General features: G+C 40.7%; 1 protein-coding gene across 1 annotated transcript in view; it reads right to left on the bottom strand.

Annotated features, from left to right (window-relative positions):
• ITPRID1 (ITPR interacting domain containing 1) overlaps positions 1-18,840 on the bottom strand; it is a 249,370-nt gene that overhangs the window by 104,847 nt on the left and 125,683 nt on the right. The window contains exon 6 of the mRNA XM_030205640.1: positions 6,104-6,669. Within this exon, the coding sequence (XP_030061500.1) occupies positions 6,104-6,669 (566 nt within the window). The remainder of the gene's footprint in view (positions 1-6,103; positions 6,670-18,840) is intronic.

The raw sequence follows: 18,840 nt of genomic DNA, 5'->3' as shown, positions 1-18,840 counted from the left end.
ACAATAGTTCTTCAAGGTTTATACTGATTACAGGTGTTCCTCAGGGATCTGCACTGTCATTTAATATCTACATCTAACCAGTTTGTCATTTGTTAACAGGGCTTGGAGTGTCATATAAAGGTTACACTGATGATTTACAATTTTATACAGTTAAAGAAACAATGGAATTTGTTCTGTTATGTTTGAAAATCACTGAAACATGAATGTTTGCTAGTACATTTAGCCAGAGGAATAGCTAGGTGGATCACCAGGAGAGTAGCCGCTCCCCAAACTGACTACTCCAGGGACCTGCTTGCTGCTCTAATAGGACTGGCCATGTCATTTTTTATTTTATTTAAAAATGTATAGCCTGCCTGTTAACTAGGCAGGTTACAAAGCAAACATATAGAATAATTCAAACAAATCACATATATGCACAAAATAGTCATCATATATAATTTAAAATACTGTTTCTTCATCCTCATAAGAATGCATGTTTATCTAAATCCTAAAATATGCCTGTGCAAATGCCTTTAACTGTTTCTTAAAAATATCAAGCCCCTACAGCAGATGAAGTCTCATTCCAACCAATAGGGCCGACATAAGATAATGCTGCCTTCGCAGTAGCAGAAAAAGGCAATTGCCTCAATGACAGAATAATTGGTTGTTGTGAATTCATAGAACACAATGCCCATGTAGGCATTGCAACACCTTTTAAAATAGGTGGGAAATGAATCATGTAGGGTCTTAAAAATAATAATAACAATTTAAAACAAACTCTAGAAGCAAATGGCAGTCAATGGAGTGCCTTCATCGTACCCGTAAGAGACTCAAAATGACTCAAACCAGAGATCATAAGTACTGCAGCATGCTGTACTACCTGCACTGCATGAATTCTAGCTTCTTATATCCCCCAAAACAGACTATTACAGTAGTCTATTTTTGTAAGCACTAGGCTTTGAACCACGATCTGAAAATCATACTTTGGCAATAACGGTTTCAACTTACTCTAAAATTTTGAACTGAAAAAAGCACAACTGTACCTGTCTAGAAACTTGTGCCTGCATTGTCAACTGCTAATCAATAGTAACACCCAAACTCATAATCTGATTTTTAATGGGGATTTACATCCTCTCAAAAACAATGGGGCTGTAATCCACATCAACAGACCTAGGTATAATCATCACTTCGTCTTTAACAAATTCAAAGCCAAGTCATTTGCTTGAATCTACTGCTTAGTATTTCCTAAATAAACATCCAACTTCACTCGGCCAGTAGAAAATTTCACATCTACAAGGAAAAAAAACCCCTGAATGTCATCAGCACACAATTTAAATTCCACCTCCAACTCGTGCAACACAGCACAAAGCAGCGTCAAACATAAGTTAATAATAACGCTGGGGCCAAGCCCTGTGGAACTCCTACATCTACCTCAAAAACCTCTGACACTATATCCTTCCAATTCACTTGCCTAGTCCACCCAGAAAAATGGGATACAAACCAGCCATGTACTTTCCCCCTCACTCCAAGGGCATCTAACCTCTCACACAAAACACTATGATTAACAGGGTCAAATGCGGATGAGATATGTAACAACACAAAACAATATATTATACTGGCATCCAAACCGTGTCTTAAAACATCAAAACAAGAAGGTTTCACAACTGTGTCCTTTATGAAAACCAAACTGCCCCACATCCAGCAATTGGTTTTCATCCACAAATTCAAGAAATTGTTTTAGCACAACTTTCTCCACAATTTTTGCCAGTACAGGTAACACTGAAAAGGGGCGATAGTTTGCAAACATATTTGGATCCTTCTTCAATAATGGCTTAGCCTTTTTCAGACAATAAGACAAACAGCCTTCATTCAAAAATCTATTCACAATTTCACCTAAAATATGAACAATTTTAACCTCCAAACCTTTTAACTCCACAGAAGAGCATGAACAATAGGTCTCAAAGATGTTAACATGCATAGCAAATCTGAGGTATCAGTCACTTTAAAAGCATTCACATCTTGCCCTGATTTCACCACTGAAAAAGATGACAGTTGATGCAACAAAGCTTCTACTTTTCAAGTAAAATAATCACCAAAATTCCCAGCTGTCAAATCACTCCTCAATGAACTGACTTTCTTATTCTGAATCAAAAAATTAACTGTTGTAAATAATTCCTGCAGCCGGTTCAAAGCATTAGAAATTTTCTCCTGGAAATATGAACTGTTTCACATCCAGCAATATTCCTGTAAACGAATTTTATAAGAATCATAATTATCTGTATGTTAACAAGCAATTAGCAGCACTAATCGGCATTAAGATTTACGCACACAACTCGCTAAGTGTATTCCGTAACATGGTTTGCTTAAATTCTAAGTTGCATAGTTGAAAAGGGGGCATGGCCATAGGCAGGGCGTGGATGTTTCAAAAATCGATGTGCTTTGTTATAGACTACACCCGCCAATCAGTATTACTGCCTGACTACCGTGTGCCCCAGGTGGTAATTCTGAATTTGGTGCACGTCGAAAACACACGGTAGAAAATATTTTACCATGTGGCTCTTACCTGGCGGTAAATAGCAGTGGGTGCACGTAGCATGCCTACTACCCGGGTAGCGCGTGAGACCTTACCGCTAAGTCAATGGGTGGTGGTAAGGTGTCAGGCTGAAAATGGATGCGTGCTGGTTTTTATTTTGCCGCACGTCCATTTTCCGACCCCTTAAAATATGGCCCTTTTCCAGGACACAGCAAAAACTAGCCAGGCGCTGCAAGCCACTTTTTGCCATGGCTTAGTGATAAGGCCCCTAAATTAGCTTGCACTGACATTATCTTGCCAATGAATTCCAATGGACTGAGAAAATCTGTGCTCGTGTTTACATTGGGAACACCTCCAAGCATTCTTTGCTTATGCTGAGGCTTCTTCATGCATGCCTATCAAAACTGAACTGAAGACCCATCTCTTCAACAAGGCATACCACAAAGATCAACAAATGTGAACTCCTACACATATATCCAGAATTGTCTTATAATATTTGCTTGCTACACTGCTATCATGTTTCATCATTATCATGTTACCCAATATCCTTATGTAATACCAAAGGTATATTCTCTTATATATTGCCACCATACATGATGTATTGTAAGCCACATTGAGCCTGCAAAGAGGTGGGAAAATGTGGGATACAAATGCAATAAATAAATAAATAAATAAATAAAACAGAAATGGCATGCTGCTAATAAAGGGGTCCTTTTACTAAAAGGCATTAAGCCCCCTAACACGCGATTAGCATGTGAAAACAGGTTATTTGTCCTGTTTCGCTATACTGCACATTAGACATTTTTCAAAAATATTTTTGGGAGGGGGCATGATATGGGCATGGATTGGTACTTATTCTTGATAGGTTAATATTGAATATATATGTTTCCAGGGAGGATTTGATATAAATTCCCAGTTTTTTTCTTTATTACATAGACATGGTAGCCAAATAGTGAATTGTACTTAATGCATGCTACCTGGCTAATGCAGGAGCACTTAGCACCCTCTAAGCAGAAGATGGTATGTGCTCCTACGTTAACTCTAGGCAGATACCATGCACTAATCAAATTAAAGCACAACATGCAAAATAAAATTGAAAAAAAATGTAAAAACGTGCTGCATTAGAGACCCCTGTTACGAAGTGGTGGTAAGTCCAACGTGGACTTGCTGTTCGCTAAAAGGGAAGTACCGCCAGGCTAGCGCAGCAGCCTGGCAGTAGTTCCCTCTCCCAGCACACACCATTTCCGGCGCTACAAAAATATTTCAATTTTCGTAGTGCCGGTGTGTACCCAGCAGAAATCACTGCCCGGTAACCGCCGGGTTAGCGCAGCAGCTCTTACCGCCACCTCAATGGGTGGCAGTAAATGCTTCCCCCGAAATGGTCGTGCGGCAAGTGCTTCACTTGCCGCACGGCCATTTCTTGAAAAAACAAAGACCTGCCTTTTACCTGTTGCGGTAAAGAGGGGCCTTGGCGCAGGACAAAAACGCGTGCCAACGCCAGTGCAGGCCCTCTTTTGCCACAGCTTTATAAAAGGACCCTAGATTTGCAGTTAATGCATGGGAAAATCTTGCGTTAAACTGTGTTGACTGCAAATCTTAACGTGCCTTAGTAAATGGGCCCCAAATATTTGCAGTAGTAAAGAACTGTGCCTCTTGGCATCAGGGTAAACCTTCAATATACCATACTGCCCAAAATTTGAATAAAATAAAAAAAAGACACCTGCAAGGTTATAGCTTTGTCTCATCAATGGTGCACTGCAAACAGTAAAACGACTCATACAAAAATATAGGGTTGGAACTGATCTGTGTACAGATACCATAACAACAAGGACAGCACGACAAATAGCGATGGGCAGCTAGAAAAGTTTCATTTTGTGTTGTTTCCAGCAATTTTTGTTGCGTTTGTTTTTTCCAGACTTTCTTCATTATGGAACCCTTTTACTAAGCATTGGTAGGGCTAATGCTCGGGTAGCGAGCACCAAATCGGCACTAGTACTGGGGTAACACGGGCAACCCGTGGCAATTCCAAAGTTGGTGCATGTTGTTTCCCGTGGTAGAAAATATTTTTCTATTTTCTACCACGGGTGGCGTTCTTAGTGGTAATCGGCAGCAAGGCAATATTGGTGCATGCTGCATGATTACTGCATCAGCCCTTACCGCTAGGTCAGTGAGTGGCGGTAAGGGCTAAAGCCGTAAATAGCTGCACGCTACTTTTAATTTTAGCACATGGCCATTTACTGCCCCATTTTTTTTAAAAAAAAAGCTTTTTTTTCTCAGCCACAGTAATAAAGAGGCCCAATGTGCGCCAATTTCACGCTTCCAAACTACCGCAGGCCACTTTTTTTTATCACAGCTTAGTAAAAGGGCCCTTATGGGAGCTATGTCATCGAGAATGTGCAATCTTTTTCCAACAGTGTGCGCATATATGATGGTTTGTGCATGTGTGCACTATCAGGAAAAGAGTGCAAATTATTAATGAAAAATAAAAGCCCAACATGTCACGGTTTTTCTGCTCATTTTCACTTGTTAATGACATGCAATGGCATGGGACATGTTGTTTTGACATTTCTCATATCATTGCAACCAATAGCCCATCCCTAATGAGAAAGGGGGGAACCTATGCATGACGCTGTTCAATCCTATTCTATAAAGCATGCACCAGGATGAGTGCTCTTTATAGAACAGCACTGATCACCAAATTCTGCACTCAACTTTGGGGGTGAGGACTTACACCAGCTGAAACCTGGTGTAAATCCTGGCACACGAGTTGGGTGTGGATCCCTGCTATTCTGGAACACTGTGCATATCTTTTGTGAGCACCCCTGACCTGCCCATGTACCCTCCTCCCATGGCCACATCCCCTTTTGAGTTGCATGTAATCCAGTGTAGGCTTCCATTGTTACAGAACAGCATGCAGCCAGATCAGTGCCAATTAAATGCTTGTTAACTCCAAAAATTAAATCATTGGAGCTCAGTAACTAATTATTTTTTTGCGTGCTAATCTGGGATCCACACCCTTTATAGAATGTGGGAAAAACTGTATATGCCCGATATTTAAAAGAAAATGGCTGCTAAAATGGCACTTAGGTGGTTATCTGGCAGTATTCAGTGCCGGATAGCCAGTTTTCTGGCACTGAATATCGCCGGTTAGGGGCTATATCGGGTGATATAACCATCTATCCGCCGATTTTCAAAATCAGACCGGCCAAGTTTGGTGGCCATATTTGGCTCCACAATAGGTAGAATGACTGTGGCCAGCCTGACTTTAACCAGCCAGTACTGAATATCAACTAGGCTGGTTAAAGTCAGACTGGACAAAGTTAAACCGGATATTCAATGCCGGTCACTGGAAACAGACTGGCATTGAATATCTGGGTTTACAGTGGACCATGGGACATAGCCCGGCTATCTAAATATTGGGATCTAAATGTTTTTCTGGTAGAAGACATGATCTAAAGACTATCATACACCATTGCATTAAAAGGCTCATAGGCGAACTACAAAATGCACAATTTTAATAAAGAAGGTAATTTGTATAACATTTGTTTTATGACTGCAAAACATTTATATTACATGAACTAGGGATCTTACCTCTTCCATTTCAAATGAATCTGGAGACTGGCCTTCTATGCCAGAGGTCTTTCTAAGCGTTTTTTCCAAAAGTAGTTCAGCTTTTTTCCACACTCTCTCTCTGATTGGTATCTCTGATTGAAAAGTAAGGTGAGCTTGTTTTACAGGTGTTTGCATAAAGTCTCGAAGAGGTTTTGCTGGCTGTGAGGATTTCAATGTATTGTCTTCAGATGGCAACTGGTCCTCACCTAAAAGTGACCTAGTTCTGTTTTCTGAGAAATGCTTCCTTGATTTCTCAAATAATTTGTAGCAGTCTGGGGATTGTTCCTCATATCGTTGGCAAAGTTCTGGAACTTGGGTGTCCTGGATGCTTGGTTGATACGTCATGGTCTGCCTAGAGGTTTTTCTGAGAAGCTGACATATTCTTCTCCATCTCTCTCGTGTCCTCTTTGCCTTATTCTGGTGATTCTCTGCTGTGTTCTCCTCTGTCTTTGCTCCTAGTTTCTTCTGGGCAGCATTAACATTATTCAATAATGACGAGAAGACACTTGTAACTTGATCCAGGATCTCTAGTTGTCGGAATCGCCCTTAATTTTAATTAGAGAGAAAAAAAGATGCTTTTAAAAAGTGTATGCCATTTTTAATCATAGTGAAACCTACCTAGCATATAACATAGAAGCAAAGTAACATAGTAAATGATGGCACAGTCCATCCAGTCTGCCCAAAACGTTGACCAGAGCCACGTTATTATTATGGTTGCAGCATAGTCACACTCATTATCAATATCGATTAAACCAATAAGCCAACAAAATTGCTAACTAACAACATTTTACTTGATAATTTCAACCTTAAGATGTCTTACTCCCCAATGAGATATACAGCATCAATATTCCCTCTAAGCCAGGGGTTCCTCTGAAGCAGCGGGACAAGGCACTGCAAAACGTTGGCCAGTGTTGGGGTGACCAGTTTGACATTGAACTGAAGTTAAGTAAAAAATTAAAAAAGAACATTGATACATAAGAAGTGCAAGAGTTTTGAAATAATAATAAACAAAGAAGGAGAGGTTTATCGAAAAGCTGATGATTGAGAGCTGGAGGTGTATGTATTAACACCCACTATAGGCCTGAGACTATTTTTCCTCCTTTTTGATTTAAGAATGTGAATCACATTTCACTGTTGTTAAGAATTTTTCAGCACTATTACAGTGGAGTTCATATGATAATAGTATAGTGTGGATCACTTCACTCCTTTTGATATGAGATTTGTGTTTATTTTGTACTCCACTCAAGATAAGTGGTAATAAATTTATTTATTTATTTGTTACATTTATATCCCACATTTTCCCACCTATTTGTAGGTTCAATGAAATGACATGGAGATAAATTTGCATACAATGGAGGTAGGGCATGCAAATCTATCTTATGCATATTCATTGTTGGTATCCTGAAAACCTGAGCTAAGCATAAATCCTCCAACCTCATTCCTGCCAGTAGGGAGTAGTGCTTCAGTATTGTGTTTTCAATCACTAGGAACAGGCAGGTCCTTTGGAGTCCTGCAAAGTTTGCCTGTCCCCCACTATTGAAAATGTGATATTGAAACAGCACCCCTCCCCCACTGGCAGAAATGTAGATGGAGGCCTCCTGCACAGCTTACAGGGAACATTGCACAGCACCCACACTCATAGTGTATGAAATGAATGTGATACTGTATAAAATATCCATACTTGATCCTGATCTGTCTTTGCCATTTTCAGTGCATAGACCATAGAAATCTACCTGACACAGGCCTTACTGTCCAACTACTTAAGTTGCTGTCAAAGCCCACTCTAGCCTATCCTGATCTGTTTTGCCACTTTTAGGATTCAGAAAGTATTTATTTATTTAGCACATTTTTATACCACTTAAATCAAAGCAGTTTACAAGAAAACACACAAAGCAATAAAACATACAACAGTAAATTCATTAAAAATACATAATTCAAATAGTACCATAAAGTATATCACAGCCATCGCCTGCCTAATATCCGAACTGCACCCAGAATATCAATCCACATAAAAGCTTCCACTAACAGAGAGGTCTTTAACAACCGCTTGAATTGAAGACTTCATTGACTTCATTGCACAACTGAAGTTCTCCTTTCAATGCATTCCACAACTGTACTCCAATGATGGAAAAAGTAGCAGAAGTCTTTTTGACACTGGTCTTACTTTCCAACTACCGGAGTTGCTATCTAAGCATCACTCCTGCCCCATCCTGCCTATCACAGCACATTAACAGCCATAAGGTCATTTAAGTTTTGTTTTGTTTCCATCCTCCTTCTCTATAGGAAAGACCAACAGTTTATGTATGTACACAAATGTATGAAGAGGTGAATATTTTCACTGAAAAGAGTCAGCACCAAGCGGAGATTTTCTCATGGTGCCAGGTCATTCATATTATATGTAGATTGGAAGTACACATTTTTTTCTGGTGAAAGTTGGGTGACATTGCAGTGTTTTTCACAAAATTCTTTGCCATCTCTCTCTCAGGTGTAAGATTTACACAAAAAAAATGTTTTTATTAAATTGTGCACATGAAATTTTGCTGTCACAGAATTGTTCCTGAGCTGATCTGAATGTATTCTTCAGCTCATTAGATGATTTTGCATATGATTTGGGTACAACTGTGCACCCACAAAACTTCACGTGAACCAACAAGTAGCAAGCACAAAAATTTACAAACATGATGTAATGTGATTTAATTTGATATGGGTCTTGTATCCTGCCAACTCCCACCTAGGTGGTTCAAAGAGGGTTACAATAAGAAATGAAAAACAGAAATAATTAACAATAATACTTTTGAAATAAGTAAGTCTTCGAATTCTTACAAACACTCAAGTACATTGATATTTTTCTCAATGAAATAGGGAGAGAAGACCAGATCTTAACAGCCTGATAAGAAAATGACAAGTCTATAGATTTCTTGTTTTTAACACCCTCTACAGAAGGAAAGTAAAGAAGGCAGGAGTCCTCCTGGTTTAATAGAAGAAGAAGGAGATAATAGGAATGCGAATAGTTTAACCAGATACCCTGGACAAGACCCTTCAAATATTTTATAGATCAGACAAGCCAGCTTAAAAGAAACTCAGGACACAACAGGAAGCCAATGTAAATTCACTAAACAGGGGGTGGCAAATAAATTTGGTTGTAGCATTTTGTAAAACTTGCAGTTGAGAAAGTGTAGTAGATGATTCTAAACAGTACAGAGTATTACAATAATCTAGATGAGACAAAATGGCTACCAGAATGATGAAATGTCTTTCAGAGAATAATGAATGAGTTTCTTAATTGATAAAGTAAAAAAAAAAACCACTGACAACCACAGAGTTGATCTGGGGAATCAAAGATAAGAGAAGTATCCAAATAAACTCCCAGTAGAAGCTGAATGGCAGTGGATGTACCAGCACAGTTTAACCATTATAATTTCATCTTGTCTTTAATTTAAAACTATGAGCAACACTACATTTTTCAATCCTTTCCATACATGATATAATACTGGGCATCAATATCCTTATCTATGGGTAATAACAAAAATATATATTGTCTGCATAAGAAAAAAACTTAGTCCCCAGAGAGAGAAACCGGCCATGACAGAATGAAGTCATAAAGACCCTTGTGGAACACGACAAGGTGATTCCCACTGAACTAAAAGTTTATTGTTCATTTTAACATGATAATATCTGCGACTCAAAAACTCCCTAATACAATTAAGTACACTGCCTGAGATACCCAAAAGACTCAACTTACAGATCAACCACATCAAAAGCGGAAGTAAGATCAAACTGCAGCAGTATTTATTTTTTTCTTTATTTTTGTACCTTGCACTTTCCCATTCAGGGCAGGCTCAATGCAGCTTACATGGGGCAATGGAGGGTTAAGTGACTTGCCCAGAGTCACAAAGAGCTGCCTCTGCCTGAAGTGGGAATTGAACTTGGTTCCTCAGTTCCCCAGAACCAAAGTCCACCACCCTAACCACTAGGCCACTCCTCCAGGGCAGCTTTACCCTGACAAAAAAATAACTTTACTTCTGAAGTGATAGCCAACAAAATAGTCTCTGTTGAATGAAATGGACGGAAACCACATTACAAGGAATGAAAACAGTTAAATTTGATAAGAAAAGCAGATAATAATTCTGCCACATACGCTTCCAGTAACTTTGCAAGAAGCGGAATACTGGCTACTGATCTATAGCTTGAAGACTGATCAGAGTCCAAGTTAACATTTTTCAGACTAGGGGTTAAAATGATACCACCCGGAGCAGTTGGAAATGAGCCCTGTTGTAAAAATCATTTAAGAAAAAAGTAAGCCAAGCAAATAGCTGACTTGGGATATCTCTCGTAAGATAAGATGGACAACTATCCAATAGATAATTGGGTTTGGATAGCTTCCAATCAAGACTTTGAGCTTACAAATTGAAAGTGGTGGAAAATCTGCCCAAACTCTATCGGCTGGGCAGCTAATACAGCCATCGTGAACTGAAGAACTAATTACTATATCAAAATCTGGAGGAAATACATTTCTAGTTTTTGTTATTTTATCAGAAAAGTGACATGCCAGACTATCAGCAGAGAGACAAAGTTGTAAGTCATTGACATTTGAATTTAACCCATTAGTGCCCAATGTTCCCATAATAAGCTCCCATATGGGAACGTTGGGCACTAATAAGTTAAAGATATCAAAGTACGAAACAGGCCAAAAAGTTTCTTTTGATCTAAAACATTATTTTCTATTTCAGTGGCATAATATGTGCACTTGGCAGTTTATAAAGCACATTTATAATGTTTAAAAGCCTGTTTCCATTCAAGTCTACTTGATGTATTTTTGGCCTTTTCCAACTGATGTTCTAGCTAGCCTACTACAAGTTTTCTTCAAAGAAGCCAGCTCCATAGTATACCATGGTGCCTGATGTCTAGCTGATGACAATTTACAAATAGTCAGTGACAGAGTATCAGTTATTGTGAAAAGAATATTATGCCCAGTATTCACTTGATCAGAAACTGTTGCAAGATCTAATTGAGAAAAAACATTCATCCAAAAAACAACCACACTACTGGTTTCCAAATAATATTACTTACTGATAAATGAGAAACAGACCCAGAAACAAATGAAACCCAGTCTAAAGCATGCCCTTTCTCATGAGTAGGTTGTAAATCAATAATCCTAAAACATCAACCCCCATGTTTACAAAGGGCCCTGTTTACTAAGGTGTGCCAAAGTTTTTAGCGCATGTACAAAATTAGCACACGCTGTGTAGGCGCCCATAGCAATATTGTGGGCACCTACACAGTTAGCACGCACTAAAAATGTACGTCTAGTGTGGCTTAGTAAATAGGGCCCAAAGTACACTAGCGTCTCCCACGCGGCAATGCTGACACAGCCCATTCAAAGTCGGCATTAGCATACAAGCAGCCACTAGTGCAGCTTTGTAAACAGGAGGGGCAAGTTTCTAAAATTGACAAAGAAATCAGCTACATCATGATCTAGAGCCTTTTCGAGATGAAAATTAATTTACCCAAATAAAAATATTGAGTCAAAACATAAAAACTGCTGAGATATAAAATTAATAAAAGACTGTCTCAAATTGTTCCAGAGACCTGGAGGATGGTAGGGTATAACAAAGTCTACCAAACCTAACACAGATGAATCAGAAAATTTACAAGAAAATATCTCAAGGCCAGGAATACAGAGATAGTCAGTCAAAACTAATTTATAAAAACCCTTGCAAATTATTGCTAAACCACTTCCCTTCTTATCTAATCTCGGGCAACTCAAAATTTTATAGCTGAGTGGACAAAGGCTGTTTAAAATAAAAACATCTGAGTCCGTAAGGCCAGGCAGGGGCCCCAGATGACCAGATGAGCACTGGAGGGAATCAGGGATGACCTCCACTTGCTCCCCCAGTGATCACTAACCCCCTCCCATCCCCAAAAATTATGATGAAGAACATTACTTGCCAGCCTCTATGCCAGCATCAGATGTCATACTCAGGTCCATTACAGCAGCATGCAGGTCCCAGGAGTAGTTTAACAGTAGGTGCAGTGCACTTCAGACAGGTGGACCCAGGCTCCTACCTCCCCCTACCTGTTACACTTCTTGAGGAAACTATGAGACCTTCAAAACTCACCAGAAACCCACTGTACCCACATATAAGTGCCCCCTTCAGCCGTAAGGGCTATGATAGTGGTGTACAGTTGGGGTAGTGGGTTTGGGGGGCTCAGCACACAAGGCAAGGAAGCAATGGTCAGATGTGTACCTGGGAGCAGTTTATGAAGTCCACTGCAGTGCCCCCTAAGGTACCCTATTGCTGTGTTGGGATGTCAGGGGGACCAGTCTACTAAAACTGCTGGCTCCTCCTACATCCCAATGGCTTGATTTTGGACGTTTTGCACTTGGACATTTTTTTTTTTTTTTTTAAATGGCCCGCAAAAAACCATCCAAATCACAAAACGTCCATAGTATTTTCAAACACAAAAGATAGACGTCGAAAATGACCTTCTTTCTTGTTCAGAATTTGGACGTTTTGTGTAAAACCTCCAAATTCTGATTTAGACGTTCTATCGAAAATGCCCCTCCACATGTCATGCAACAACATCTTATTGTCTGGATCATAACAAGATAATTAAATCAACCAAGCTAAACAATTCTCATTACTTTGCAAGAAGCTAGAGCAACAGATAACATAATGTAAAATAACAACTTCCTAAAAGAAATTAAACAAAGATTATAATACCAGTCATTCCACCAATCATTACACCAAACTAAGTGCCTCTTATCAAGCCGCATGGCAATGCCAACGGAGCCCATTCAAATTGAATGGGCTTTGTCAGCATTACTGCATCGAGAGCGGCTTGATAAAAGAACGAAGCCCTAAAAGAAAAACCTAAATGGTGAACTAATCCACAATAACACAATGCACCAGTCTTGTGCCAGTCACTGCACAAAGGCTCGAACTAAAGTGCGCGCCTTTGGCTTGTGCCTTAGGCACTGTTGAAAATTACCCATGGCATCTGACGTCAGTTCTTGGGTAGGCAGAGCTTGCTATTTTCCATTTTAAGGTGCATCATCATATTTGCAATGACACCTTTATACACTGAAACCATAGTTGCTCAGGAATACTTTCAGTAATAGCTAAGTAAACTATTCCCAATGTATTATCAAGTGAAATGAGATAGTTGATTATTTTTCTACATTACAAAATGGCATAAGATAGAGCTTATAAAACCTTTCGTGGGGACCCCACAGCCAGTTAGGCTTTCAGGATATCCACAATGAATATGCACAACAAATTTGCATATATTGGGGCAGATCGAACCCATATATATTCATTGAGGCCGATATTCAACCTGTGGGAGGCAGCCCGCCTAGGTGCCATGATCAGCACTGACCCTGGATATTCAATGCCAGGCCATTTCCAGTGACCAGCATTGAATATCTGGGGGGGGGGGGGGGGGGGTTGGTTGGCTCAAACTTAACCAGCTATGTCAACATTCAGCACTGGTCGATCAAGTTTATAGCAGCCAAAGAAAGAAAGATTGCTATTTAGGCAGTCCAATTTGGCTGCTAAACTTAGCCGGTCAGAGCTGAATGTTGCTGGTTATCATGTGATATAGTCAGTTATCTTTTGGTGTTAACTGGCAATATTCATGCCGAATATTAGCGGTTAGGCGCTGAAACACTAATGGTCAGCCACCATTTCTGCCCAGTTAAATAGCACTGAATATCTGCCAGATTGTGGCTATTAGGGGCATGCATGGGCAAAAGAAATGTGTGGTTTGTGCTTATTTAAAACCACCTGGTGCCACTTTGTGGAAAGGGTAGAATATCAAGCATTTTCAACAAATACTGTAAATAAAACAATTTTTTTAGCAACTTATGGGCATTTTTTTCAAGTAAGAATTCAAAAATGTGTGCAATTGACTGTGCACACATTAATTCATAAGTGTAAGCAAGTTGCATGCACATTAAAGAGTGGATATTCAAAAGGGTTTAACCGGACGGAGGAGACTCCTGCCTGGTTAATCCCCACTGGGCTAGCAAGCCGCCGATATTCAGTGTCACTTAACCTGGTAGTACCGTTGAATATTACTGCTGACCAGTCATCCCCTAACTGGTTAGGTTAGGGGCAGGCTGGGGGCGGGGTTAAGATGGAGCAGCAGCTTAGTTGGTTAGTGGCGATATTCAGTCCACTAATTGGATAAGCAAACGCATAAAGTTAGAGCAGCAAAACAGCTATGAGACGAATTAACAGGCACCAGTCTGAATATCAGTTTGATAGGGGGTATAGATAATGAATGAGAGATAGGACTAGAGATGCATAGATGATGGGAGAGGGATTGGAGGGTGAGGAAGGACTGATGAAACAGTGAAACATTGGGGGAGGGGGGCTGGGCATGGATTAAGGAGGAGTTGATAACCTAATCTTGGCACTGCCTCCTGCAGGTCTGATTGTTTCATATTGAATTCTACCACCTCCCAGTTTGCTCAGCCTATGCTGCATCCTATCTATTAAGGCTGCTCCCACCATCTCCCCAAAACTATCACACTCTCTCTTATTTATGATGCAGACCTCCTCCCTTCTCTCCCCCCCCCCCCTAGCTAATGCTACTCCCTTCTTCACTCCTACAGTGGTGCTGCCCTCTTTCCTTCCCCTCACCCTTCCAGAGCTTTCCCCATCTCTCCCCTGTTGTACACTTCCCTTCCCTCTCTTCTTCTGATGCTAGCTCCCCCACCCTTCACTCTTCTCTTTTCAGTTCTGTCCCTTTACTCTCTCTCTCTCTCTCTCTCTCTCTTTCTTGATGTTTTTCCTTTTCTTCTTTCTTTCCTATTGTTTTGATGGCTATATATTTCTCCCTGTTCACAGTTACCTTGCCTCTACCTTCCCACTCCCTCTTCCCCCTCCAGACATAAGGGGAAGAGTAACAGAAAGTAGCAGGAAAAGAAAGGGAGAGTGAAATGATGCATTAAGTGAGGACACAAAGAGGCACTAGCTGAAACAGAAAATAAAAAGGAAGGAGACCAGACACAAGAAAATAACAGGTAGGAAAACATGAAACAGAAGATGAATAAAAAGAGAAACAGAGCAGAAAATAAAACCAGAGACACCAAAGGTATGCACTATCGGGAAACAGTGCATGGCAGTTTTTAGCTGCAAACCCTAATATTGGGCTTGGAGACACATGCTGCCTCTGATGGGAGGATTGGCTAGGGAAGGTGAGGGAGGGAGGGTGTATCTCCAGTCATGGGGACACTATCTACGTATAGATATATAGATAGATACATGAGCAGCAGAATGGGATGGGCCATAGTGCTACCAAGATTTTATCCAACACAGCATCAGAAATTAGAGAATCTGGGGTGGAGTCAGAGATTGGTTTGTTGACCCCCTCCAACCAAAAAAAGGCGAGGGATAGAGAGATAGCCTTCCCATGGCTGGAGGTAGCAGATATTTGGAGAAGTGTTCTGGCAGTAGAAGCAAATGGGTATATCTCACATGCTGGATTACAACTTCCCTGTACTGTACTGTGTTTGATAGTCAAAACAAGGCAAATCCGTTTTCTGCAGATGCAGGCTATTCAAACACTTTCCCTTTGAGCAACATGCCACACCGCTTGTTATTAAAGGTTTACTACAGAACATGCACAAAAATGAGGTAATTCACTGTTAGTTTACCATGGTAACTGTAACTCAGCATGCTTTAGCATTGTCATTATATCACAAATGATCATGTAAGTTACTCTCATGATGTTTAGATTTAACTCACAGTTCTTCAATGGAAGCTCAAGGTGTGTAACATTCCATAACATTAGACACTTTTTCTGCCCCAGAGGGTCAAAATGTTTTAAAAATTACAGAAAGCTGGGGGGGTGGGGCAGGTGTTTCCACTGAGCTATATATCAGAACACATATTTTAGAAGCATCTCTATGTGTAAATGGTGAATTGAACATATGGAGATCTGTATCAAACAGATGTTTCAAGGGCAGGCCCTGAGTGAGACAAAAATCTACCCGTGTATTCCCCATTTTACAAAGGGAATACTTGTGTATGAGAAGAAATTTCCCCATCAGGTTTTATACCAGCTTGGAAGCATGCACAGCTTTTTAATAAGGCCTTTGCACAAGGGATTAAGGGAACTATTCTTCTTAATCACCTAAAGTTTATTTTTGCATCCAAAATGAAACTACTTAGGAGGAAGTTTTCAGGGTGCGGTAAAATGTGATCTTTTACTGCACTTCGATATAATATCAGGCTTATTTTCAAAAGAGAAGGACGCCCATCTTTCGACACAAATCGCAAGATGGGCGTCCTTCTCACAGGGTCGCCCAAATCGGTATAATGGAAAGCTGATTTTGGGCATTCCCAACTGCTTTCCATCACGGGGATGACCAAAGTTCCCGGGGGCGTGTTGGAGGTGTAGCAAAGACGGGACTTGGGCGTGCCTAACACATGGGCATCCTCGACCCATAATGGAACAAAGGGTGTCCCTGATGAACACTTGGACAACTTCACCTGGTCCTTTTTTTCTTACGACCATGCCACAAAAAGGTGCCCGAACTGAGCAGATGACCATCAGAGGGAATTGGGGATGACCTCCCCTTACTCCCCCATTGGACACTAACCCCCTCCCACCCTCAAAAAAAAATTTTTAATATTTTTTGCCAGCCTCAAATATCATACCCAGGTCCATGACAGCAGTATGCAGGTCCCTGGAACAATTTTAGTGGGTGCAGTGCACTTCAGGCAGGCGGACCCAGGCCCATCGCCCCCCCCCCCCCCCCACACCTTTTACACTTGTGGTGGTAAATGTGAGCTCTTGAAAACCCACCAGAAACCCACTGTACCCACATCTAGGTGCCCCCTTCACCCGTAAGGGCTATGGTAGTGGTGTACAGTTGTGAGTAGTGGGTTTTGGGGGGGGGGGGCTCAGCACACAAGGCAAGGGAGCTATGCACTTGGGAGCAATTTATGAAGTCCACTGCAGTGCCCTCTAAGGTGCTCAGTTGTCCTGGCATGTCAGGGGGACCAGTGCACTAGGAATGCTGGCTCCTCCCATGACCAAAGGGCTTGTATTTGGTCGTTTCTGAGATAAATTATAATAAGACAAAAATGTTATAGTTAGGCACGCCTACTCTGACTCTATCAAATGGAGAATTAGAGTTAGAAATGCTACTTTACCCAACGAATCAACACTAAAGGTAGTAGAAGTAGTCATAAGAACATAGGAATAGCCATACTGTGTCAGATCAAATCCATCTAGACCGGTATCGTGCTTCCAACAGTGGCCAATCCAGGTCACAAGTTGCAAGACTCCATGTTACCAATTCCAGGGCAAGCAGTGGCTTCCCCCATGTCTACCTCAATAGCAGACTATGGACTTTTCCTCCATGAACTTGTCCAAGGCTTTTTTAAACCCAGATTTGCTAACTGCTATTACCACACTCTCTGGCAACAAGTTCCGGAGCTTAACTTTTCTTTTCACCTAGACACCAGGGGAACCCTTTTTTAGGGGTGGTGAGGGAAGGGCAATTATTGATGTGACTCAAGGGTTGGAGATTGCTGATGAAACTCTGGAAGGTTGGAGAGTGGGTCATTGCTGTTAGGGGGATCAGGTGGATTTGCTGTTCTACCTACAGGGTCATGGTAACTACTGCCATACCACAGTTGCACTTTATTTCTCCTCTTGAGGGTTAGCACATAGTACAGGGATAAAGGGTAAAAGGATATGCATGATATGCAGGTAATTCACCATGTGCTAACTGTAAATACTGCCCATCCCCTAGCTCCACCCATAGCCTGCTCTGTTTCCACCCAAACCGTACTAAACAGTTACTGTGGGATTTTTACCATGCTGTCTGTTTTAGCATGTGCTAAATCCTGTGTTAACTGTTTAGCGCACCTTAGTAAACATGCTCATAAATTCATTAAAAGGCTAAATCGCACATTATTTACCATTAATGCACATTCTTATGCAATGTAAGGAAAATAATGATGAGATTCAAAGCATGCAAAGTATACAAAGGAGCTCAGCATTATGCAAAATGAATAAAACAGTTTGCCTTTGACCTTGCATACTGCATTATTCATTGAAAGATGAACTGGCAATATCTTGTCTCCCTGGGAGTATGGGACTATTAATGCATAGACCAATGCTCCCAAGGGACCTCATAAAGGGGCTAGTGGCAGTGCCAACAACCCACCCATGCCCTGTCCTCATCATAACCAAATGCCCCTAAGAAGATCCCCCAAAGACCTTCCTCAACCAGATGTTCTCCTAATCTCTCGGCACCTACTAGGCATCTCCCAGTCACTCTAGTCCAATCAGAGTATGGATTCACAATGGCACCACTCAATACCAAGTGATAAATCTGGTTAAAATGCATTCAAATCACTTAACAGGAATGCCTACTAGACTAATTCAGGTTGTACGTATAACAGATTTCAGAGAGAGCTTTGGTCTCTGACCCTGGTGGAAGACTGTCACTTAATAGATTCAGCTACATGAGTAGGGGCTGAAGTGTGTGTGGGAAGGGAGAAACCCAGGTAGTCACAAATAAAGGCTCATGACTCTATAACCTCAATAGAAACCAGTTATGACTGAGCCAAAAACTCAAAGGAGATGGAGAAAAACTACAGGAGCCAAAAAATAATAATAAAAAAAAGTTTTCCTGAAGTTCCTACAATTTACAGATATCTTTTAACTAAGAACTTGCTTCTGCAACTTTT

The sequence above is a fragment of the Microcaecilia unicolor genome, chromosome 1, assembly GCF_901765095.1.
Source record: "Microcaecilia unicolor chromosome 1, aMicUni1.1, whole genome shotgun sequence".
Taxonomy (NCBI): domain Eukaryota; kingdom Metazoa; phylum Chordata; class Amphibia; order Gymnophiona; family Siphonopidae; genus Microcaecilia; species Microcaecilia unicolor.
Note: the sequence above shows the minus strand (reverse complement) of the source record. Positions and strands in the feature narration are given on the sequence as shown.